This window comes from Camelus dromedarius, chromosome 6 (assembly GCF_036321535.1).
Source record: "Camelus dromedarius isolate mCamDro1 chromosome 6, mCamDro1.pat, whole genome shotgun sequence".
In the NCBI taxonomy this organism is placed as follows: Eukaryota; Metazoa; Chordata; class Mammalia; order Artiodactyla; family Camelidae; genus Camelus; species Camelus dromedarius.
The window spans coordinates 33,242,522-33,267,832 of NC_087441.1; the positions used below are offsets into that span (position 1 = coordinate 33,242,522).

Consider the following 25,311-nt stretch of genomic DNA (forward strand, 5'->3'; position numbering starts at 1 on the left):
TGCTCACACTCTGAAATAAAACAAATGACTCAATGATCCATTAATTCATAAACCATATTACTTATAAATTAGCCTATGAAAATGTATAATTTCCTAATTATCTCTATGCAATGTCTTATAAAATGTCCAAAATAGAAATATGAGATCATTTATATAAGAGGAATAAAAGGGGGTCAGCTACATGTCATCTAGTTGGCTATGACTATATTTGTACCACATTATATAAATGTTTATATAAATACTTCTCTTATCTGACATTAAGGAATAAGGTAATTTGGGGAGGGAGGTTTGAGGAATTCCCCTTTAATTTTCCAAATTTTAAAAAAGCTAACTATTCTGAGAAATATTAACCCCAATTTTGCTTCAGTAAGCCCAGTATTCTGAGTAACATTTAACTTTTACCTAAGGAAGGGAACAAAATATAACAGCCAAATCTTTAGAGATTGCATAGGCAAACAGAGGCGTGTAAAGTAGCTCCAGAATGCTGTGATGTTCAAGTCCCTCTGTTCCTTGTTAGATTTTAATTTTATCATGAGCCATTTACAACATTTAAAAAATTAAAGATAATGACATACCAGACATGCATGGATTTGCCACCCATATTTAATTATGTTAACATATTATGATATTTCTTTTAGAAATATTCTTTGAAGAGATAACACTTTCTTTATATACTGCCTTTTTTAATATAGTTGTTTCTTAACTTTTAACTTCCTGCTTGCTTTAAATTGGCTTGCCTTAAATTATCCGGTAAAAGGGCCTGAAGGTGTGTCCACCTCTCTTTTGAAAGTACATACGTTAAAAAAATATACTCAGGCAGAAATCTGACCTTTGTGAAGTTTTGAATATTAAAACCCCATTTTTTTTTTTTAACATTTTAAACAGAAAAACATGATATAGCTAATATACGAAACCTGGTTAAGATAAGTAACACTAATTGACCAGTATTCAACCTTTTGAACATTGGAGGTTGGATCATTAACAATTGTTACAATTATTCACATTCTTGAAGGTTTCATGACTGGTTTTATCTTTAATGATGCTTGTTATAATATTAGATAATAATATTAGTGATTTCTAATTTTTCTAAAATCTAAAATTGTTCAGGCCTGTAGAAACATCCAGCTGGGGTTTTTCTACAACCTGACACATATTTATTAATAAATTAAAGTAAGTATTTATTTTAAAATTTCCTTTAAATAAAGAGACTTTTTAAAAAGTATGTGTTGAACAATAAAATCATAGGTAGCGGCTGCTTCTGGAAAAAAGGAAACAATAAAATAATTACTTTTTAAAAAATTTTAATTTAGTTAGTGGTGTATTACTCTACCATTTAAAGAACTATCAGTGTACTCTTTGGAATAGTTTAAGTATTTCAAACTTTCAAATAAAAACATAAATTTAATAAACATTCACACTTTAAAAAGGTTAAGGTGGTAAGTTTTATGTGTCTTTTTTACCGCAATATGAAAAAGCACTATCTGACTCAATACTGTTTCCAAAAATTTTCATAAAAAATTTAAATCTAAAGTGTACAAGTGGAAATGCTTACAACAGTGTTTACTTATTTGTTATATTTATAACCTCATGTTTGTTAATTTTTTAGGTATGCATCTCATTTTTCCCTTTCTTTGACTTAGCAATTATTTTCTTATTAACTAAGAGTTTAATATCTAATCTGTGCTATAAGACACTAGTATCAAAATAAATTGCATAATATTAAATATTCTAATACCTCCAACAAAATTTAAATCTGCTACTTGCTTTAAATATAATTTAAACTTAAAATGATCATAAACTAGATTTAGTTTTGTCATAATTATTTTCAAGAAAGACATTTTAAAATTAGCATGTATTTTTCTGTAGGTTAAGAATTTGAAAATAGAAAACATTTTTAGATAAAAAACGGTGTCTCACAAGTGATTGAAAAATACGATGACTTAAGAAGCAATGAGACTCAAATAAAAATGGCTAAGTAAAGTTGAGCTTACTATGGTGCTATTAACTTTTCATAAAAATACCCTATAAATAAATAACTTCCAGAAATGTTCATATACTTTTACCCTAGTATAAAGATATCACACTTAGGAATAAGTATCTTGATCATGTATGGGAGGAAAAAAATTTTAATATTCATACTGATTATCCGCCAAATTCATATGTAAATAAAAATTTTGATTTCTCAGCATAAGTCAAATCTCTTCATAATACTATACCATATATTAAACTGGTCTTTCCACTTGAGATAAAGATAAAAAGTCATTATGGGAGAAACAAGAATTATAAGTGAATGAAAGAAAAGTTGATTTATTTGGATTACTAATTAAAATAATGAATTGTTTATCAAACCTTGTATGGATGGGCAAATTTTACAAAAGCATAATCATTTAACTCTCACCACTAAAAGCACAAAATTTTCTTCAAAAATTAGCGATAGTAAGATTAGGGAGCTCAGAAAAGAGACTATTATATTTATTAATTTAACATGTTTTTTTGAGAAAAATCGCAAATCACTGAGTAGGGGGACACAATTATATTAGCTAGTTTTAATTTGAAAAAAATTAGTGTAGATATCCAATGCATAATAAGCATCAAAACAAGTAATGTGTGGATCAAAGAGCTAAAATATTTAGAAATAAAATAGATTTACAAAAAAGAAAAGAAATAGACCATTTATCAAACTTCTGGATGATAGATAATTTCTAAGCTTAGGAACAAAATATTCATAGAATAATGTAAACATATATATGTGTGTAAATACATATATGTGTGTGTTTGTGTTCTTTCTTTCCAAAAACAAAGAGTGATGTTTTTGGTCAAACAAAAATTTTTTTAAATTAAAAAAAAAATACACACACATATTAAGTTAGGAAAAAAAAAAAACAAACAAAAACCTGTACTGGCATAAAAGAAAGTAACAGAAGACCAGAGAAAATTGTCAGAAAAGGAATTAATATTTTCAAATAAAGAGCTCATATAATTTGATAATAAAAAATATCCACAACCTGACTGAAACAAATGGGCAAAGGATATGAACAGATACTCAAAAAGGGATATTTCAAACTCAAAAATACATGAACTTATACTCAATACAAAAGCAAATAAGACAATTCAAAATATAAGAACAAAATATTTTTAAACTATTAAATCAGTATTTTAAAAATGCTTGAATAAGGAACGATCATACAAAAATAGGTTCTCAGATTTTCTGGTGGAATTATAAAGTTTCAATCTTTTTAGAAAGCAAATTGGCAGTATGTGCCAAATGCTAAAAGCATTGATATTCCTTAGTCTAGGGATTCTACCTTTAGAAATATAAGCTTTTAAAGGCCCAAAATATGGAAAAATACATACTCAAGATGAATGTCATCAATACATTACTTATAAAAAATACAGATTTCAAAAATATCCCAAACTCAAAGCCAGCTTTAGTATCTAATAGCAGAAGGATATTTAAACAAATATTACATAGATAATAAATGTTACATGAAAACGACTAACATAAGAAAAGCTTGACATGTTAAGTGGAAAAACAAAGGATATCAGATTATCTTCATACTACAATTAAAACTTGTTTTTTTAAGTTACTTAAAAAGGGGAAAGATGGAGGAGACATTAAAATGTTATTAGTGAGTGTACTGGAGTGGCAGGATTCTGGATGAATTTTTTCCCTTTCTTCCAAATTTCTATCATATGTCATATGACCTTTGTAACCCAATCATTTAAAAATCAGAATAATTGTTAATATTATGAATCAATTTAAGCAAGTATACCTACCTATGTAGGGTACATAAATATACTTTGGTCACAACAAAATTTTAAACACATTTGATTATCATTATTGAAAACATATTCATATGAAAATTTATGATAATTGTTCACCTGGAAACATTGTGTGATTTTTTTTCATTAACGCCTAGCATATTCCTTTTTCATATTTATAAATTTTAAAGGATTATTTATGAAATAAAGCTTTGGAGTATAAAATAAATATTAATTCATCAAGTAACATCTCATGGATTTCTTTTATAAGAGTAGAAAGCCTTCTCATGGGAAAATACAATTTTATGGTCCAATTAAAAAAAAAATCACAATTAAGAAACTGTAAAACTTTAAAGTCATACGCTTAAAAAAATCCCTGAAACTATCTGTATTCAGAACAAATCATAAAATATGGCTTAAACCGACATAAATTTTATTGAACCTGAATCTTCCCAGAAAGTAGATTCTCTGCTACAAGGTAGTCATGTAAACTGATTCCATAGTTCCTTGGCTCCTTTCCCTTCAGCTTTTAAAAAGATAATTCCTTTTAAAAGCCTGACCTTTTGGCTATAATTTCAAAAAAGAACCAGCATGTATGTTTTCTTTAACTGCTTGTCCATGTTTGTAAAAACTGTGGGCAGCTGTTAGTGCATTCAGTAAATTCCTGACAATTGGGTGCTTTTTCTTTCAAAACATCAGAGTCCATTTAATGTCAGATTGTGGGATAACAGTAATAAATGTATATTTTTCTGTATTACCTCAACCTGTTCAGATTTTCCCTAACACAGAATGCTGCAGTATTCTTCATTTAGCACAGACGCGTAGAGCAGCCAGGCTAACTGGTAGTTGTTTCACAACTTTCCAGAGAGATATAAAGTATACTTCTGAGCAGTGTTAAAGCAGAATGGCTTAAACAGCAGGCCCGAATTCCTGCCAGCCTATATTTAGTATGAAACTGAGCAGTAGCTTTGAATAAACTGAGAAGGCAAGAGAAAGGGGGCAAGGCCTCATTTTCCCATTGTTCTTCAGTGGCTGAAAAATCAAAGTGTATAGAGCAATTGATGCAGTGATCTGAAGTAGCTCTAAAATCAAAAGGATAGCTGTGGATGCATTTGCCTTCTACAGGGAAAACAAAGGAAGCTTTAGCTCAAACATCTGTAGACATAATTTTTAAGAGAGCCAGGCCATCCAAACTATTTCAAAAATGTCTTCCAATTGTTAAGAATGCAGCGTGTTATTTCAGGCAATGCTCTGACTTACTATATATATAAACTGGTATGTGATTTTGGTATAGTGAATCTGTGCATTGTATTTATGCTCGTTTATAGACTTCAGAATACACTTTTACTAACTTCAAGTTGGGGGTCACATGATTAATTTAAAAAATTTTTTTCTAATAATTTAAATTTCATTTACCTTGGTGCTAAGTCTCCAGGAAGAAACTGCCGAATTGTTCTTGAAAGAAAACAGGCCCAGTTTAGACATGATTTCCAAAAATAAATTCGGCAAAAAATGGAAATCACATATGCTCGACTGCACATACACGTATACACACATATCATTTTCTAAAGTGAGCTTAAAAAAAAAAAAACTTCAAACTTCAGCAGATCCCTATCCTGTAAACATCAAATTCAAAGTTTTCTGGCTGGATTTACTTGCTGATTTCTCTATAGGCGACTATTCCCTGGCCGTCTGCGTGGTTGAATTTTAACATCTAGGTCTCTGCTCAAATGCCTGCTAACTCTTGACTACTTGCATAATTATCAAGAGAAAACTGAAAAATGAGATTCAGAAAGTCTTGATTTTAGCTATTAGCATCCACCTCACCAGAGTTGCAAAAAGGGAAATGACCAGTTTAATGTAATCCTAAAGCAATAAGCAATGGCAGAGGGAAAAACAAAAAAGCAAAGCATTGCAAGGATTCAGAGTCTATCCAACTCAAAAGTGATTTTAGTACATGTTGACAAACTAGAAATAATACTTTCATATCATTTTCATACTAGCTTTTTCCCGTATACACATCTCGATTTTTAAATGGGAAATAAGAATTCTGAAGTTTAAGGTCCATATTTATATGTAGCCTCCTTAAATTTGGAAATGTAATGCGAATAAGAATATACATTGTTTATATTAAAATCTTCAATTTTAGTTATGTAATATAATTACTCTTCTAAAATGAAACACCAAATATTCTTTTCTCCACACCTGCATTAAGAAAGTTACACGCAGAATCCACTTCAACATAGTACGCAGTATTGCTCAGTGATATCCACACGCACATGTTCCTTTCCTTTCCTCCTAAGGGTTGTCTCACCTTGCATTTTGGACACTTCTGGGCATTCCTCTGCCCATGTTCAATCTCGCTGGCCCAGTGGCGCAACAATTTGTCTCCTTTTTTGTATTCCTTGCAGCTAACTCCTTCATGCCAAGGAGAGTGGCACTTGAAACACCAGACGAATTGGCAAGTAGGGCACTGGATCTGCGTAAGGAAAAGTAATATTAAGTACTAGGAGATATAGTTGAAGTGGCTAAAAAGATAAGCATGGTGATGCACAGGGAAATTAGCTACAAGGCTATAATATGTCCAGATGTAAAATACCTCCCCCATTCAAGACCAAAACTACGATAAGATACGACTACTCTGTTATTAAAGGAGGAAAGAATTGTTTTCACATGGATAAGTGGCTGTTTGTAGACCACACGAGAATTAAACACTCAAGATATTCTGGAAATCAATTTGGCCTTAAGAAAACCTCCTAGATTGAAGGACAGAGTAAAATCTGAAGGCTCGTGACGCCCCAAATCCACACTCAGGCTGCGGCCCGTGAATTCACCTGTCCCTTGAACCAATTTCCCAGGCACTTTCATTACTCTTCTTACTAATGGCTTCATTTACTTTTATAAAATCAAAGCCCCACAGATGCTTCATCAAATGAAAACCATGCTGGCAAATAAACTGCTATACCAGCATTTGCTATGAAACACCATCTAAAATAATGCATGTCCCTGGCTTGCTATTAATCTAAGGAAGGTTAATTATAAAAATAATACAAAGAATCATATTAGAAACATATATGTATGGTGGTCCTGTGGCCTGTACCTAGGAAAACATCAGGAAGATGCCTTTGTACATTCACCACGTGGAGGTGTGTGTGAGCATGTGTATGTTCATGGAAAATACTTGTCTTCCACTTGACATGGAGGACATCTTATCTGACTTTCTTTTGAACAACAGCGGAGTGTCCCATTCTCACACAGTACTTCCCGCCCGCACTCTCTAAAAGCACACGGGCATCACTTGACCTTCCTAGCCCTATTTGTGAATTAATAAAATGTCTCACTACAAACAACAGGGATAACTGACTCTTCCCTGTGCTCCTGTTTATTACTTCACTGAGCCTGAGTGAACTGACTGACAGTATTTTGAAGATTAGTTAGAATTTCTTTTGGTAAACTGTGCACAATATCATTGCTTTCTTTTTCTGAAAACCACTTTTTTGACAATGGTGGTTCCAATCTATAGATTAACTTTGCGGCAGTTACAATCACAGCACTTCCGTTTGTAGCTCGAAGCACCACAGCATTCACCTATGTCAAGAATAGATGACAATGCAAATGTTCTTCCTATGCAAATGCGTGTGACAAAAGCAATTTTGCTTCTACTTTACATCAAAACACAATAGTATTTTGTCATAAAATTTTAAGAATCTTCCTGTTTATTGAAATTCTGTTACATGGTAATGTTTATACTGCTGTATTACATGCATTATTTATTTTTATCAACAAAATAATGCTGCAAAGTGAGTATGGACATTGTAGGTTTACAGACAAGGAAACTAATGCTCACAGAGATTAAATAACTTGCCCAAAGAAACATAGGAAGTATGTGTTAAGAAGAAATTTAAACATAAGTTTGTCTGACTCCAAGGCCAGCATTCTTTTCACTGTACTAAAACACTTCCTCATACTAAACAGCACTCTTGCCTTGACAGCTGAAAACCAAAATACAGAAGTCAAAGAAGGTCATGTGGTAAATCTATTCAGCGAGTCAGAATTCTACATGACTATCAACATAAGGTGAATTTTGAAAATCCTTTTCAAGATTTTACTCAGATAAATTAGGAGACTCCTGGTTTTTTTTTTTTAAAGGGACGATACTATTTAATCATTAAAATTGATCATTTCTGCCTCTTCTTATCATTAAAGTTAAAATAAGTTATTTCTAAGGTAGAAAGAATGTGATGAAGTGGGTATGCTCCAGATAATGAAACAATGGGAAATGATCATTCAAAAACAATGAAGAGCAGGTGTAAATATCACACAGGGCCTATATGAATGTAATTTTTGAATGTAATGACTGAAATGGAGAAAAAGTTAAAAAGATTCACTTTGCCTCATGCTTCTCCTATTAGGTCAGAAAGGCTTAGATATTTAATTCAGTTCTCTTCTGTTACACTTACACATAATTCAAAATCACTACTGAACTCTAGCACTGTTAACTTTTTTAAAAAGCCCTTTAGTTTTTAATCAGTCAGTCTTAGATTACATTTATGAAATGAATAGTAGGAGAATGACTGTAATGGGTGCTTTGAAACTGGAATTAACTCAAAAGACGTCTGACATTATAATGGTTCAAGGAGCTTCGTGACCGAGTTTCTGAGCTATCATATCCATGGATTTCTACTGAAGACAATCAGAGATGCATGATTCTCCAAAGGCACCAGAACGATAACGAAAAGGATACTCAGTGTCCACACCAGGGACTCTGGCTTCCAAGTTCACATAATAAACAACTAAGTCCCACTGTGGATCCTCCTGCCAATCCTGACACACAACACAGACTTTGGTGGCAAACTGAGAAAGGAGTTTTGCAGCAAGCTCTCAAGTGAAGATAAATAATTTAAATTCAGACTCACCTGCTTACTGTTTCTCACTGAAAACATTAAAATAACCACTGCCTTGCTTTAGATTCAAATAATATAAAGACTAATGACCCATCCCAACAATCGTGTTATTCCGAGACTACGCCTGAATTGTTTACATACTGACTTTTTGGTTTGAAGAGGCCTTACTCTTTCTGATCTTAACCATATTCAAAATTGGCCTTCTAATAAAACACGTGTAGACATTAACACTACATCTTCCTCTGCATGAACCGCACTCTCACAACCACAGACCTCCTGCCTGGAGTGCCTGCTTTCTGAGTAATTCTATTCATACAGTGGTCACCACACCCTGTACTTGCCACTCAAAGTGTAGCTGGAGGAGCAGCAACGTCAGCATCACTTGGGAGCTTGTTGGAGACAAAGAATTCACGTCACTCCCCAGACCTACGGAGCCAGAGTCTACATTTTCTCAAGGTCCCCACGTTAAAATTTGAGAAGCACTACTCTATACCATGTGACCCTATCACACTGGCCACAACTGGTTACACCAGGACATCGTAAGTTTACAGACAAGGAAACTAATGCTCACAAAGATTAAAGAGCTTGCTTTGAGTCTAAGCTAAAAGCATGTATCTACTGGACGGCAGGAGCTGTGTGTAGAGAGAGCTCCTTGTTGAACAGAGATTAGCCAAGACAGCTCTTCTGTCTTAAGGAGTGAAAAAGGGATACACAGGCACCCTATCCTTGCTGTGCAGGCAAACACAGAGAAAAGCTGAGTGAGCACAGTGCAGATCACTGGAGAAGGGAACAACAGACACTCACTCCTAGGAAGACAATGGGGGCCCTCATGCTACCAGAGCTAGTGTCCGACTCTCCGTGAGGCCCACCCGGGTGGCTGCTGAGACTGCTTTCCTGTTCTTCCTGCTTCCTGTGCAGCCTTATAGTAAAAGGCATTAAGTGAGGGAGCTTGAGAGAGCATAGCTCTGCTTCTTGTAATTGGAGAAAGTCCAAAGAACACACTCTGTCTATTGAAATCTTAACCAGATCAAATGCTACTTGCTTCAAGATGTCTTTCCTATTTCTCCCGACCACATTCAGTACCTGTCCTGTAGAACTTACCTTAGACACGTGGATGCCTAATCTCCCTAGCAGCCTGCAAGTTCACTGTATCTCACTCATTCTGCATTTCCTGAGTTAAGTAACACGGAACTTCTGGCACATGGTAGGCACTCAGTTAAGTTCTTTGTAATGTGAATTATTTTGCACAGAGTGAGTACTACATATGGCTAACATTATGTGAATTCTAAGAAAAACTAACACATCTAATTTATGACCAGCGGTTGAGATGGTATCATTACTTCTTAGATTACTAGCTGATGCTTACTAAATATTTTATCCACATGACACGTTACTGAACATCATGATGAATGTGCAACTCTTCTACAAGAGGCAAGGCTACAAGTATTTCAAAAATAAAGTTATTAGAGTTAGGAATCTTGATTAACTTGTTCCAGAACCCATGAAAGATAAAATAACTTCATATTACAGTTTTTACTTTTGAGTTCTTTTAGCTTTTTCTAATCCTGGGCTACAATGACACTCAGATGACCAATTAAACTAACCCACTTGCCCTAAGCGATTGGTACTTTCTCTTGACAGTTCATCATGCCAATTAAAAAATAACCTACAAAATAAAAACAGAATTCAAAGCCAAGGAACACCTCAGATAAGTCTTTTCTTGCCTAAATACCATACACTTATGTATATCTATCTATCTATCTACCTATAATTATTTTAAGTAAGTCACAAAATGGTTACTTATCAACTCAAAAAATTACACAATATCCCTGTATAAATGTAGCATTGACAATATGAACTAACTAATTCAGTTTTCCAAGAATATACACACCTACAGTCAATTAATCTTCAACAAAGTATACAAGAATATACAATGGAGAAAAGACAGTCTCTTCAGCAAGTGGTGTCAGGAAAGTTGGACAGCCACAGGTCAATCAATGAAGTCTGAACACTCCCTCACATCTACACAAAAATAAACTCTAAATGACTTAATGACTTAAACCTAAGTCAGGACATCATAAATCTCCTAGAAGAGAGTAGGCAAAACATTCTCTGAGATAAATCGTAGCAATGTTCTCCTAGGTCAGTCTACCAAGGCAATAGAATTAAGAGCAAAAATAAACAAATAATTGAACTTACAAGCTTTTGCACAGCAAAGGAAACCATAAACAAAATGAAAAGACAACCTATGAACTAGGAGAAAATATTTGCAAACAATGTGACTGACAAGGGTTTAACTTCCAAAATACACAAACAGCTCATATAACTCAATAACAGAAAAACAAACAACTCGATCAAAAAGTGGGCAGAAGACCTCAACAGACATTTCTCCAATGAAGACATGCAGATGGCCAACAGGCACATGAAAAGATGCTCAATACTGCTAATTATTAGAGAAATACAAACCAAAACTACAATGAGGTATCATTTCACACCAGTCAGAATGGACATTATCAAAAAATCTACAAGTAATAAATGTTGGAGAGGGTGTGGAGAAAAAGGAACCCTCCTAAACTGTTTGTGGGAATGTAAATTGGTGCAGCCAGTCTGGGGAAAAGCATGGAGTTTCCTCAAAAAACTAGAGTTACCATAGGATCCAGCAATCCCACTTCTACACATATATCCAGGGAAAACTCTAATTTGAAAAGATACAAGCACCACAATGTTCACAGCAGCATTATTTACAACGGCCAAGACACGGAAGCAACCTAAATATCCATCGACAGATAACTGGATAAAGATGTGGTATAAATATTCAAGGTTCCTAGACTCTTGATGTGTCTCTCAGAATATGCTGTGGTCCAGAAACTCCTTATATGAACCATGTAAAGTTTATGGCTGTTAGACTAGAGTGTGTCCTAAAGAAACTGATCTATATGTATGTAAATAGTAGAGACATATTGTAGTTATAAAAAGTTTTGTAACAACTTAAGGTGGTTTTCTTGAAGAAAAGATTATGAAGAAGGGCTGGGTATAACAGAGAGAAGAAAAGAAGTCTGAGTCATGGCTTTAAAAACTTTCAAGGAAGCATCATCTGCTCCCTAAGATTAAATCCCACAGCAAGAGTGGCAGTGGAGAAAGGTTCTCCACGTGGGAAAGATGACTTGACTTCTTGCCTTGATTTTTAGGCCCTCAGATTTTACCTCCTACTTGGGAATTTCTCCCCGAAGATAGTGCCAATAACACATGGGCTTCCAGGAGGCACTGCTCCCTGAACATAGTCCAAACATGGCCAAGTGACCCTTCCCTAAATTTCTCACAACATAGCTTCAACTAAACTGGAAATGAAAGGGAAACTTCCCTGAAGATTGAGGATCTAATGTGGACAAAAATGCAGAATTAACACATGGCAGAATAACCTATATGGACATAGAATGTTTATTCATATAAGTAATATTACTGACCACCTTCATACTGGTTTCCAGGCTCCTTTTACATATGCAACACACTATTTATTGTGCAATACAATCACTCCAATACTAGCTTTTATTCTCACCCAAGAGGCATGCTTGCTTCCTGGGCAGTATGTCCAGTCTTGGGAATGGGCACTTTGTCCTTTGAAAAGAGTCCTTCCTTGGTCTCCAATTTGAGAATCACTACTTTATACCAATCCATCTTGCTTCTACCGCCTGGAAACATCTTTAAATATTTATAGATTCTTTCTCTAAACCTAGAAAGCAAAGCCCAGAGAAGTATCTGAGTCTGTTTCTTACCTGAGGACCCCTTCATCAGAGATGAATATAAAGGGTACTGGAAGATTCTGCTCTGACTTGCATAACTCAAACTCACTAGCCAGAACAGTATAGCATCATCCTGTTTTCAAAAGGGTACCCTATGCTGAATACAACACAAAAGGCTAACATCTCACAGAGATACCAACGTAAAGAAGTACAAGGGCTGTATTAAGTATACAGCATACACGAGAAAATGGGAGTGTTCTCTGTGACCAGTAGGTGAAGCAGGAGAAAGATGTCTGCCTGAAGGTTACAATGAATCTTTCAAAGTGGAAGGGATCAATTCCCTAAGCAGCAAGTTCCTTAACAACGGAAGTGTTCAATCAGTGTCTGAATGGCCACTTGGTAGGCATTTTGTAGAGGATTTATGCACATGTAGACTGATGCATGAGGTTTCCTTACAGTTCTGAGAGGGTAAATATGGCAAGATAGGAATTCAGAGTACGGTAGGTGAGAAATGGACAGTTGTAACGTCTTCCAGCCCATTTTGAAATGAGCACCAGACTTGGCTTACTTTTACCCAGTCTTCACAGGTCATCAGAGACAAATGATTCTTCACTTGTCTCTTGTGCTGAAGATCCAAGGGATCACATGATGAAGTCAAAAAACCAAACACTTCTCAATGCCATGGAAGGTCAATTTATGGTACCTGTGAGCCTCTATTATTACAATTTTACACTTATTGTTGTTTTTTAAAAGTCAGATATAGACTCAAATTTCAAATGAATTCCAATATCTGGCTTTGGTTGTCAGAAGTTCCAAGCACAAATAAAGAGTCTATAAAATATTACGGCTAATTTATGCAACAAGAAAGAAAACACAGAGTAACTTTAGCAAAGCACCTCACTAGGAACAGAGGGAGAAATGCATCCTAATAAAATTCAGAGGGCCTGCATCGTAGGTGAGCGCTGCGTGTCTTTTCAAAGGTCGCGTGTATAACACAGCCTTTGTTTAAGCTGGCTTCTTTGAACTGGGCTTGACGACTTTATCTTTATCTCCCTCACAACTCTATGCTAGCAACAATCATTTAAGAAACTACACTTGTTTTCTGTCAGCTCCTGACGTCAATGATGTGTTACTGCCAAGAGCATTCAGTGAGTGTCACAAGCTAAACTGATCTTGTTGGGCTGATGCAGAATCTGATTCTCAGTTTGTAGACACTGTCAACTGAAAGTGATGGTGTCAAGGGAAAACTGAAAAGCAAAGCGGCATGCTTACTGCACTTTCATGGGAAAGCTCTCAATATTTTTATGGGTGGAAAAAAAATTCTCAAATCGTCTTTACTAGAAGGAAGCTAAAACTCATTTTATTTATTTACTTGGTATCTGTTTATTTATAAATGAAAATTGTTCACTGAAGTACAACTGAAGAGGAGCAGCTGGGCTTTGGACAAACAAGGACCCCCCAGAAGCAGAAATAGTGGGAAGCCATCAACACCCCTGGAGCCCAAGAGACAAGGGAAGGGAAGAAAGAAGCTTCCAGAGCCCGGTGAGAATTAGAAACATGGGGGAGGGACCACCTAGGGGAGCCACAGTCCTGGAAGGACACAGCTACTGCCAGAGCTTCGCACTGAATTAGGAAGGGAGTGAGGAAATAATGCATCTACTATGTCTCTTTTCATCCTCCGATTTCCTGCCAGTGCCAACCGCTGGCTGAACCCCAATAGAAACTGAGATGGTAAGGGAGTCTGGAGAAGCAGTTCAAAGAGGCGACTTTCTGGAGTACAAGACAGGTCATCGAGGGTTGACTAACAGACACAGAGAGTAAACTGGGTATTACCAGAATTCCAGCCTTTCACCTGAGCACATTCTAAAGTATACCAATTAGGAACAACAAACCTGTTGACTGAATTATATTATTAAAAAATAAATTCTTAGAAAAGTTCTTCTCTACATGAGAAAAGAATGCATTTGCATCGCTATAGAAAATGTGATTTCTACCCAGAGGATGTATGATTACAAGAGAGAAAAAGTAATGCATAAGATATAGGTAGGAACATGGAGTTTCCCCAGGACATTTTATTGAATTTTTTAACCTGATGATGAGTCAAAGCACCATTCTGTGAATTATCAGGGTTCTGCTTAATATTCATGGGGACAGTGGGGATTATTACTAGTTTTGCCTCAAGGAAACCATAAAGAGAATTACCTCCAACATGTTCCCTAAGTAGATACATGCCTGCTTTTCAACTCACTCCAAATCAGTATGAAAGGGGGATGGTTTCTTGATCTACTCTTGCAAATAAGAAGTTCAGATCACCCAGAACTACCCCTACCTCAGTTAAACTCCTAAGAGTAAAATAACTGCATTTAATTATTTGCAATCCTCTCCTCTCTTTCATGCAAAACTAACCTTTCCTACCTCCCCAAATATGTATTTTTTCATCTCTGTGAATTCAATGACTTCCTCCCCTCCTCAAATAATGGTTTCCATCAGATCACTCCTAGCATTAGATCCATGCTTCTTGGACATCTCTTTGATGCCCTAAGGGTTCTCCAAACGTGGTATTATCACACATGTCAAAATGAATTAGTTTTCCACTCCCCAAACCTGCTCCTCTCCCTCAAGACATAACCTGTTCCATCCCTCCTTTACTCTGACTATCCATCAGTCACCCAGTCTTTTATTCCACCTCTACTGACTCCTCCATCTGCTTCCTAACAACCCTGGGCTGTTCATCCTGCTGCCTTTGCCTAATAATGATAACAAGCACAATGATTCCCAGCGCTGTTGAGCACTTAGGATACGTTAGACACGGTGCTAAGCACTTTATACACGTGATCTTGTTTAATCCTTATTACACTCTTATGACAGGTACCATCACTACCACCAGTAAAAGATGCAGAAACTACTCAGGGCTATAGAGCTAGCATGTGGTGGGCTGAAAGTTTAAATCTGGTTTGAAGCATGTGTTCTGACTCACCTTTTCCAGCAAGGCAAATTCAACATTTCAAGGCTTAGTTTAATGTGTCTGCCCTTTAAGGAAGCCTTCCCAATCTCTCCTGGCCTTTATTCTATGCTCTCAGCCTTTTCCACCCACCTTTAATACAGTACACAGTATTATTTATGCGTTGCCCATTTATTATTTCCCTCAACAAATATGTTTTGAGAGAACACTCCACCAGACGCAGTGCTTGGCACAGGTTATCAGCAGTAAGCAAGCCTGGACCTGGCCTCCTAGAGACCAGTGGGAAGGAGAGACTTTAAGCAAACAACCACGCAAATACACCATAAAATCCCAGATGATAATGGCTATGCAGAAAACCTTCACGTGCTCGTGATGTGTCTGTCTCCAGGCATCACATGAGCACCATTACAGCCCAGCCATAACTTCAACATTTTTATTTTCTTGATGCTAACTTGTCCCCCGTATTGACATGTAGTTGGAACTGCATTAATAAATTATAGGAACTGTTTAGGTTAGAAATTAGATTTCTGATTGGAAATTGAAATCAAGCTTGTAGAAATGGAATGGTAAAACTTTTTGGCCTCATGAGTTGTAGGGACAAGAAGACAAATATTATGAATGGGAAAGACTGGATTTGACCAAAGGCAAGGTTGCCTTCAATATAAATTTCTCAGTTCAGGAATGCACTTGTTCTACTTCACATAGTATGAGTTTGACAGAATTTAGAACATAATGAAAAGCTCTATTTACTCAAGCTTTTGCCAGAAGGAGATGCTGAATGAGCACTTAGGAGGACAAACTGGTCCCTGAGATTTCTTGTTACTGCTTGTTGATATATTCTGTTTATCACTTTTCCATCTGTGGAGCACAAAAAAGTTACAAAAACCTATTCAAATGAAATCCCCAAATATAATATTTTATTTCTCAAATTTCATTCATGATACACTCAAAGGTATTTCCTGCTGAAAATAGCTATAATATTTGCATGTTAAGTGTTTCTGAATTGACAGCGGAAACCATAATTAATGCTCAAATAATGATATCTTGGATCAGGATATTGTAACTCAATGACTCAAAAAGTTTAATATTGAAATATACATTACAAGGATTTTATCAATTGATACAAAACCCAATTTAGGCTGTAAGTAGTATTATGAAGAGGTTTTAAATTGCTCAGACATGATAGACATTAGTAGTAAACTTTTTTTCTGTTTCTGTTTTTTTACGACTCAGTTTATTGCATTCAAGTACTTGAATTCACTGCTCTTAAAGTTATGACAAATTACTCCAATTTGGAAATGAGTACTATTATTGGGGAAACTAAATTTAAAAAAAATACAGCAAATCTAAAAAAAAAATCCATTTATTAACCACAAAGAATGAAGATACTACTCTCAGTTTAGGGTGCTATATTGTAATCACGAATGTCATGGTTGGTTTGCTGGAGTATCCACTTCGGCCCCCCACTCCCCTTACTCATAATATCCAGACACATATGGGCAGGTAGTTAATGGTAATGTGAGAGCTTGGAGATTAACGACAAAAATGTTGTGTAAACATTGTACTAAGTATTAAAAATCATTGCTTCGGAAATTGTTCACATTATCCCTGGAACTCCATAGAATACAGAAAGGGGGTTATTCGCCTTTTCTGTTACAGATCATCTTTTCTACAAGAGTAAAGAAGAAAACAGCAGTAACCATCCCCAAAGTCTGCGCTGGCTTTGTTTTTCTTGAAAATTGCTTAATAGATTCACTTTATATTATGATTTTCATCTCTCTCCCATTCTAAGGATTCTGCTACATAACCGATAACATTTAGTTTGAATTGAATTCCTCTTCTCCCAGAAGCAAATTTCCTATGACCTTGCTCATCAAAAAGTAAATAAAACACAAAAACAGAAGTACTGTTGTGTCCCTGCTTCTCTTCTCACCTACAACCCAACACCGGAGGAAGCCTGACGTTGAGAAATGCTATAAGAGTGCCCTAGGTTCACTCAAATTATACAAATACAGGAGCTTATATTTTTAAGTGTTCCCATTTCACTCTCAATACATGTGCATTGTGATAAATTATGCTCATCCCAACATAATTTGATGCTTTGAATGAAATGAGACCTGTAACATTTTACTATTGTGATAATTGCCCCTTCCAAAAAATTTTTTTCTTTTTTTAAAATTAAAGTTATGATTGCCCCTTAAATTATACTACCTTTCACCCATTAAGAACAATATATTTAAAAATTATTTCCACTTTGATTCAATTACATATACATGTTTTAATTACCACAAATTCCAGAATAGTATAGCCTGAGTTGTGTATATATGTGTTTGTATGTATGTATTAACTATGTATATATTTTATAAACATATAAATAATATAAACATATAAAATATAGCAGATAAAACTGTAAACATCATTTATAAAAAATCAAATGTTCTAAGTTATGGAATAACAAGTCCTTCTAAAACTAGCAATTTCTGATAACATCAGTAACATATAACTGGAATAAAAATAATTTAAAATTACCTAAGAATATACAGTCAAATAAAAGTATTCTATTGTTATTGTCAGCATTCAAAATCACTGTGAAGCTATGTATTATTTTAGTTACACAATTTTGTAACCTCATAAATACACTTTTTAGAGGAAAAAAAAATTTTTCCTAACAGTTATGCCTTGAAGTAACTAGCCTGCCCAGAAATAGTAGACAAAAAAATTAGTCGGCAGGTATAGTTCAGTGGTAGAGCACATGCGTAGCATGCAAGAGGTCCTGGGTTCACTCCCTAGTACTTCGTTTAAAAAAATTTAACTATGAGAGTCAAGCAGTTTCAAAGATCAATCACTCATTAAGAGGCTTTGACTAACTTACTCTACCAGTCCATCATTGCAAAAGTGCAGGAAGACACTTGCTAAATCATGGTCACCTCAAAGTGACAGAGTGAATAATGTAGCGACTACCACTTCCAAGACACCAAACAAGGGCAAAAACTTACCTTACAGAGCCTTTGAAACCACTTCATCTTGCCATTCTGCTGTAATGACAAGGATGAAAACTACCGCCACTGGCCTCATCATTTTTCTGCTTCATTCACTGCAAAGGTTTCCAATTCTGCGGCACATTAGAGTCACCTGGCGAGGTTAAAAAATGTGCAAGACGTTTGTCCAGGGGTGAGCCTGGGGGCTGGGCTCTGATGTGTCTCAAAGCTCTCCAGGTGATTCTAATGTGCAGTCAAGGCTGTGAATCAATGAGTTGCTCCCACAGTTGTTGCTGTGGTTTCCCTGCCTTCAGTCTTGCCTTCCTGTGACATCCTCTATTATGCTGCCAGAATGATCTTTCTGGGATGCCTACAAATGAAATTCAAACCTGAGCACAGTATAAAAGACTCAACATGATGTGCTCTTAAATACTTGACCAGCCTCCTCCCGCCTTCTCCCTCCCGCAGCTCTACCAAGCACTCATTTCCATCTTGGCTGCCTCAGCCTCTATGCCCGAAGCTTACTTATCCCTTGCTCTGAAATGCTCTCCACTGTTTATCTGCTTATCCGCCTGGAGAACAACATCTTCTCCACGACCCTTTCCTGACATGCTAGCTTCCCCTCCTCCGTCAGTGTTCTCAAGGCACAAGTGTGCTGGGTTTCACGTTTTTGTGTTTTGTTTAGAACATATGTCTCTCTCACCTTCATTAGACACTTCTGAGCAAGGACTATGTCACATTTGCTACTGTATGCCCCAGACTTAACACACTGCCTAGCATATACTGGCACTTCGCATTTGCTGAATAAATGAACGAATAGCACGTTATACTATTTTCACTTATTACAGACAGAACCAGGGGACTCACACTGGGTCCACTGAAAAAGTCAAGCTTGTACTAAGGTTTTTAAAAAGTCTTAGTATTTGTTTAATATTCAATAGTAGCAATGACAATTACTTTAAAGACTAGCCTTTCAGTTAGGCTCCTAGATGAATTTTAAACAGGCTAAAGTCAAAGAAAAACTTTAATTAAACCTCAAAAATATTCTCGTATCAGCAGCATCCCCAAACCACACATTTTCAGAATCACAGCCAGTATATACTCACCTTGGACTCCAATAAGAGAAGGAAGCCCACTTACTGCCTACCACCAGTTGGCCTAATTTGGCTGCTCCCATCATGTGACATCTAACCCACAACTCTGGTGAACATGCTTACTTTGTATTTGCTTTCTGATCTGGAAGGGGTGGGAATATGTCCTTTTTTCTTGAAGGTTGTAAAGTGCTTGCACTGAGGACATGGCTTGGTGCTGGAATCAATACGGCCAAGTTCCAGGAAGTACTTGTATTTGATGGAGTCTTCATGCGTTAAGTTATAGATAACTGTTGTTTCTTCCAGGAATTCAAAACATTCTGTGATGGGGCATTTGATTTCCACTTGGCCAAGTTGTACCTGTATGAAAGAGAAAAAAAGGCACTGGTTATTAAATTTCACTTTTTTTTCTTTTTTTTCATACGGTATTGCTTATTTCATGACTATAATAAAGGATTATCTGTCCTTTTTCATGATTCCTAACATAATAAATGATAATCATTTCAGTCCCTATCTCAGGTGGTACCAAAATAATTAATTACTATCTAATATTTCCAAAATGATTGATAGCATGTTTAAACATTCTCTATCATGAAATATAATGATAATCAAATATTAGAGCTTAAAAGGACCTAAGCCACAGGCTCACCAAAGCAGCAAATTATCATCCCATCCTCTGGAAACCACAGGGTGAGACAGCATTTAGACACTGAGCTAAATAAAGGAACAGCAGGATGAAAAGGTGTTTCAGATTTTTCAGCCTTACCACAACCTAACTCAGCACTAAACTTAGGGCACATTTAACTACTTTAAAAAGGCAGACAAAGAAAATTTTGAAAGTATTTATATAAACAGCATCCAGTAGTTTAAAAATCATCACTAAAAAAAACCCCTCTATTTTTCCTGATTCTTCCAGGTAAAGAACATATAACTGTTCCTATGTCATCAGAATCATAGGAGCAGGTAAGTAAGAACAAGGAAGAAAATTAAACCAATTTCATTTAAAAAAAATCCCTATGAGATCTGGCTAATTACTGAGGTAATTAATAAAATGAATTTCTTCAGATAATCACAGAGCTGGATAAGGAGAGAGGAGGAGGAATATACTGGAATACTACACTTACCATTCATTTGGTAGGGGATACTAGATGTGGCTAGCATTGAAAGTTACAGTATAAGATTCAGGTACAAAGTGTGGACACAATTAAGTTTTAAAATATGAAGAAAATAAACTACGTTGAAATAGGGAAGACCTAGAACTGTTTTCCATAAGCAGTGGGTGAGAACTCTTTACGTTCATGGCACCATAATCTCTTTTTGCCCAACTTAGTGTAGCAAAGGGAGGCAGTGAAGGCTGCAAATGGCAAACAATACTAAATAACTTATTTTTCACGTGGGTGACCTTGACATTCTGAGAAAGCAAAACACACTGACTTTAATGAGAAAAGCCCACTATGAAGACCAAGGGAGGAATGAGGAAAAGTCTCATGATCTGAGAAAAAAAAAAGCCTCTACTACAAGCAATTAACAAAAACCCTAAACTCATAGTGACTTTTTTTTCCCTCAACTTTGCTATTTATCTGGCACAGACTTGAGGAGACATAAGCTGCCTAGCGATGATATATTTAATACTAGTAAAGGACACAAGCCAGACAGATAATGAAATTAAAAAAAAAATCAGGCTTTGGATAAACCACCTTGCTATAGTACTGACCTGTTGAAATGGAAGATGCTACATCATTTTATGCTACTTTTGTACAGAATATGGCCCAGAGAGGTTTTTTAAATGTTAGCTCAAAACAATTTTTCTACTTTTTTGATGAGTCTGCTTATAATTACAATCATATTTTATTTAGTTAGTTTCTTATTTTAAGTATATTTTTTAAATGAGGGGACGTACTTTTAGGTTTATTTGTTTTTGTTTGTTTGTTTGTTTGTTTAAATAGAGGTACTAGGAATTGAACCCAGGACCTCGTGCATGCTAGGCATGCACTCTACCACTGAGCTATACCCTCCCTGTAGTTACAATCAGATTTTATTATTGCACTTATTGCATGGTTATTATAACCCACATTATGTTTTATAATAAATTATTTTCAGTTACAGCTTAAGGCAGAGGCTGTACAGATGAACTGGGGTCAGAGCAGGAGGGCAGAGCATGAAGACATCTTAGGAGTCTGTACTTTATTCCTATGAAAATAGAAAACTTCAATCTTTAGCACGTAAAAGACAATTTCTTTTTGTTCCACAAAGGAGTTCCCTTGAGCCTTGCGCCATCTCAAATGACTCTTGCTTATTGGTGAGCCACATACTTTGGGGTGCAAGAGCTGGAATATTTTACTTTCAGGTCAATGTTTTAATCTGGCCTCCCTTACCAATAAGTTTATTTACTTAAACTGTATAAATGAGAACAATGGAAGCAGTAATTTCACAGCCATCCAGAGAGACAGGTCTTATAGAAATGGAATGTAGTTTAGGGACCAGAGCAACCCAAGGAAGCTCAAGGGAGCAGGTAACTTATTACTCCTTCAGCAGCGGATGTAACCACACCACACCACACCACATTGGGATACCTACAGCTAACATCCAGGCAAGTCTCTTGTCGTCTTCCTCAGTGTTTCTCAAATCCGCCTGAAAATCTATTCCATTTCTATAGAAAACACAATTTTGTATGTTTTACACCCTCTGCATTCTGCCTATTCCACGCCTTCTCTTCTTTCTGAAATCTCCAAAATCCCTACTCCGCTGCCGTAAGCCAAAGGATCTCATGTTTTATTAAACAGATAGAAGCAATATGATCATATTTCCTTAGCCTCCCACGGCCAACTCTCCCAGTCTGTGTCTGTCCTCATCATCTCTGTCTTCCCTCCTTTTACAACATAGGGCCTGAATCTACTTCCAGGATGATTGTGTGAGTCTCTTGAACTGTCTGTTGAGAATTCAAGTTTCCTGGCCCACCTAGGGCCTATAAAATTTGAATCATTGCTGGTGAGCTAATAATTGGCAGTTTGGAACAATTACTCATACAAGCTTTTGAATTACTCATACTTCTTCATACTAATAATATCCCCTTTTTCATAGTAAAATGCTACTCACAACCTCTGTAATCTCTTGGCCTCTACATGTCTATCTTTTCAGAATAATTTCCTCAAAATATCACTAGAAAACAATAATCATGGTTAAGCCAAGTATATTCATTTATTTACTCAACAAGATACCTATTTCATTAATTCAAGGATCTATTTTCAGCGGATTAATATTTCAAAAGTCAAGACTGTCTTTCAATTGATGATAATCTTTCACATTGTGCCATAGTTTAATTTTGCAGTGTTTTTATTTTTTGTGACACATCATATGATACTGCATCCTACAACTGATCACATCTTAGATTTCAATGAAAGGTGGTTTTTATGGGTTAGGCTTTGTGATGGATTCTGGGGAGATGAGAAGAGAGAGACACGGGGCTTCTATTGGAGGAAATATATGCTAGAGAAGTAAATAAATCAGGCAGACTATAATCATTGTTATGAAGGAACTACACATTGGGGAAGGTATCTTCTGAGGATGGGGTAACTAAGAACAAAAAGGGTCTGTCATGCAGAGAACTTGGGGAAGGGACCACTTGGCAAAGGAAACAAGGACGATAGCTCCAGGGCAGAAAGTGCCTGATGCGCCTTGTGCTGGAAACAGAGTTGAGCGACTGAAACACATACTAAGTGAGCCAGAAGCACGGGCCTTGTTAGCTGTGATAGGAAGCGTGGATTTTATTCTAAGTTTACTATGAAACATTGATTTGGAGAGAAGGAGTGACATACCCTGACTTCCATTAAAAAAAAATCATTCAGGCTCTTCCTGGAGAATAGACTGAAGAAGGACAAAAGGGGATCTTAGGGAAATAGTAGACCTCCTCACCGCACCTGTTCTTCCTAGCAGTGCTTCTGACCGTGGCAGCTGTCTGCGCAGTAGACGACAGATGATTGAACTAGGCTGCAAGAGGTAGCCAGACATGGGGTGTACTGTGGAAGTGGAACCAGTGGGGTTTCGTGATGGACCAGATATGGGGGATGAAGTAAGGGGAGGAATCAAGGACGACTCTAGGCTTTGGGCTTGAATAATCTGATGATTGGTGGGTGATACTTACTGAGACATTTCTAATAAAATTCAGTTTACGTGGATATGTGATATTTGCTGGAAGTGATTCACTGCAAATTTAGTATAGTGAAGATGATTAATTCACCCCAAAACATATATTGAACTCCTACAATATTACACGTAAGGGATATAGAGTAGCTTATTAAGTCACGAATCCTACCCTAATGGAACTTGAAAATAGAGTAATTAGATTTGTGTTGATAGCCTCTTCTAGCAACTCAGGATTTAATGGTAATAACTTATTTTATATTCTACCCAAAATTTTAAAAATTATTATGAATAATCATAAACATATACAAAAGTTGGCAGATTGGTATTATGAATCCTTAAGTACCCCTTCTTCAGCTTTAACAATTATCAACTCTTGGCCAATTCTATTTTTTCTCTGCTCTGACCCATATGACCCTCCCATATTATTTTGAAGCAAATACCAGACATCATGTTATTTCACTCATAAATATTTCAGTTTGGGTCTAAACAAAATAAGAAGTGTTTTAAAAAAACAACCATGATACAAAGTATTTCCCAAAATGACAATAATTCTTTAATATCAATTTAACAGTTTAAAAAACATCATCTAACTTCTACTTATAGGATTTTATGTATTTTATATAGGTAAAACAAAGGCCTAAATTTCTGTTGTGTTCAATGCTAATATCACCATTTATATCACAGGAAAATATGCTCTCCAATTCTGAACAAAAACATGCCCACTCTTGTAAGGCAAAATTACTTAATTCTAAAAGAATCGCCAAGGGTATTAGTAAGAGACACTATTATCTACTTAATACTCAAGCTAGATGGCTAATTTGCCAACTGGGAGAACTCAAAAGTAATTTAGTGACACAGGTGAGGGAGACCTCTAGAAAAGTGACAGATTAATTAATAAAATCCTCCAAAGAAAAGGATAGAGAAAGCATAAACTTTGCACTTCGAAGCTCACTTTATCAAGTGTATGGTTTACAAGTCTGATCCTGGTTTTAAGAGTTGGTCATGATAGTTTAGAGAGAACCTTGGCCTTTGTTCACTTAATAACAAGAGATTTCAAATTTCCTCTAGCATTAAAAAGGAACACATTAATATGGCAGAGAAGAGAATATACCACAACAAAAGCAATAACAACAAACATGAAATGGATACAGCACCTCCTCCACGCCAGGCACTGTTAGAAACACTTCCTGTGCATCAATTACTTTGTGGAGCACCACAGAGGCAGGTTCATTTTCAGGTTCATGGATTTCCCCATAATTTTATCATTAGTGATTATAACAAGATGGCTGCTGTATTGATAAATATGCTTGTTTACTCAGCAGATATTACAGAGCATTGTGCTAGATGCCTTTATAACTAAAACAAAACAAAAAACCCAAAAAACTATGGAAAAACATCAAGACAAATATGCCAGAAGTTCTCTTAACCTCAAGCAAGAAAAATATAAAGAAAATCACTCTTAGGCACATCAAGTAAAAGTCCCAAGTACCAAAAACAAAGAAAGTATCTTAAAAGCAAGAGAAGAAAAGGGACATTCCCACATAGAAAACTTCAGCCTCAGGTGCCTAGCTCATAAATTCTACTGAGAATTTAAGAATGAAATAACACTGATATTATACAACTACTCTTAGTGACTAGTATAGAAAGAGGAGAGGATCACTACTCAAGTTTTATGAGGCCAGCATAATCATGATACCAAAACCTGAGAAGGACATTGGTAGAATGGAAAAT

The 25,311-nt window shown here is 35.9% G+C and overlaps 1 protein-coding gene across 1 annotated transcript in view; it reads right to left on the reverse strand.

Annotated features, from left to right (window-relative positions):
* The window catches only part of RNF217 (ring finger protein 217), a 108,420-nt gene that overhangs the window by 16,855 nt on the left and 66,254 nt on the right, over positions 1–25,311 (reverse strand). Inside the window, exons 2-3 of the mRNA XM_010988600.3 lie at positions 19,564–19,797; positions 6,077–6,241 (exon numbers count right to left, since the gene is read on the reverse strand). Of these exons, the coding sequence (XP_010986902.3) occupies positions 6,077–6,241; positions 19,564–19,797 (399 nt within the window). The remainder of the gene's footprint in view (positions 1–6,076; positions 6,242–19,563; positions 19,798–25,311) is intronic.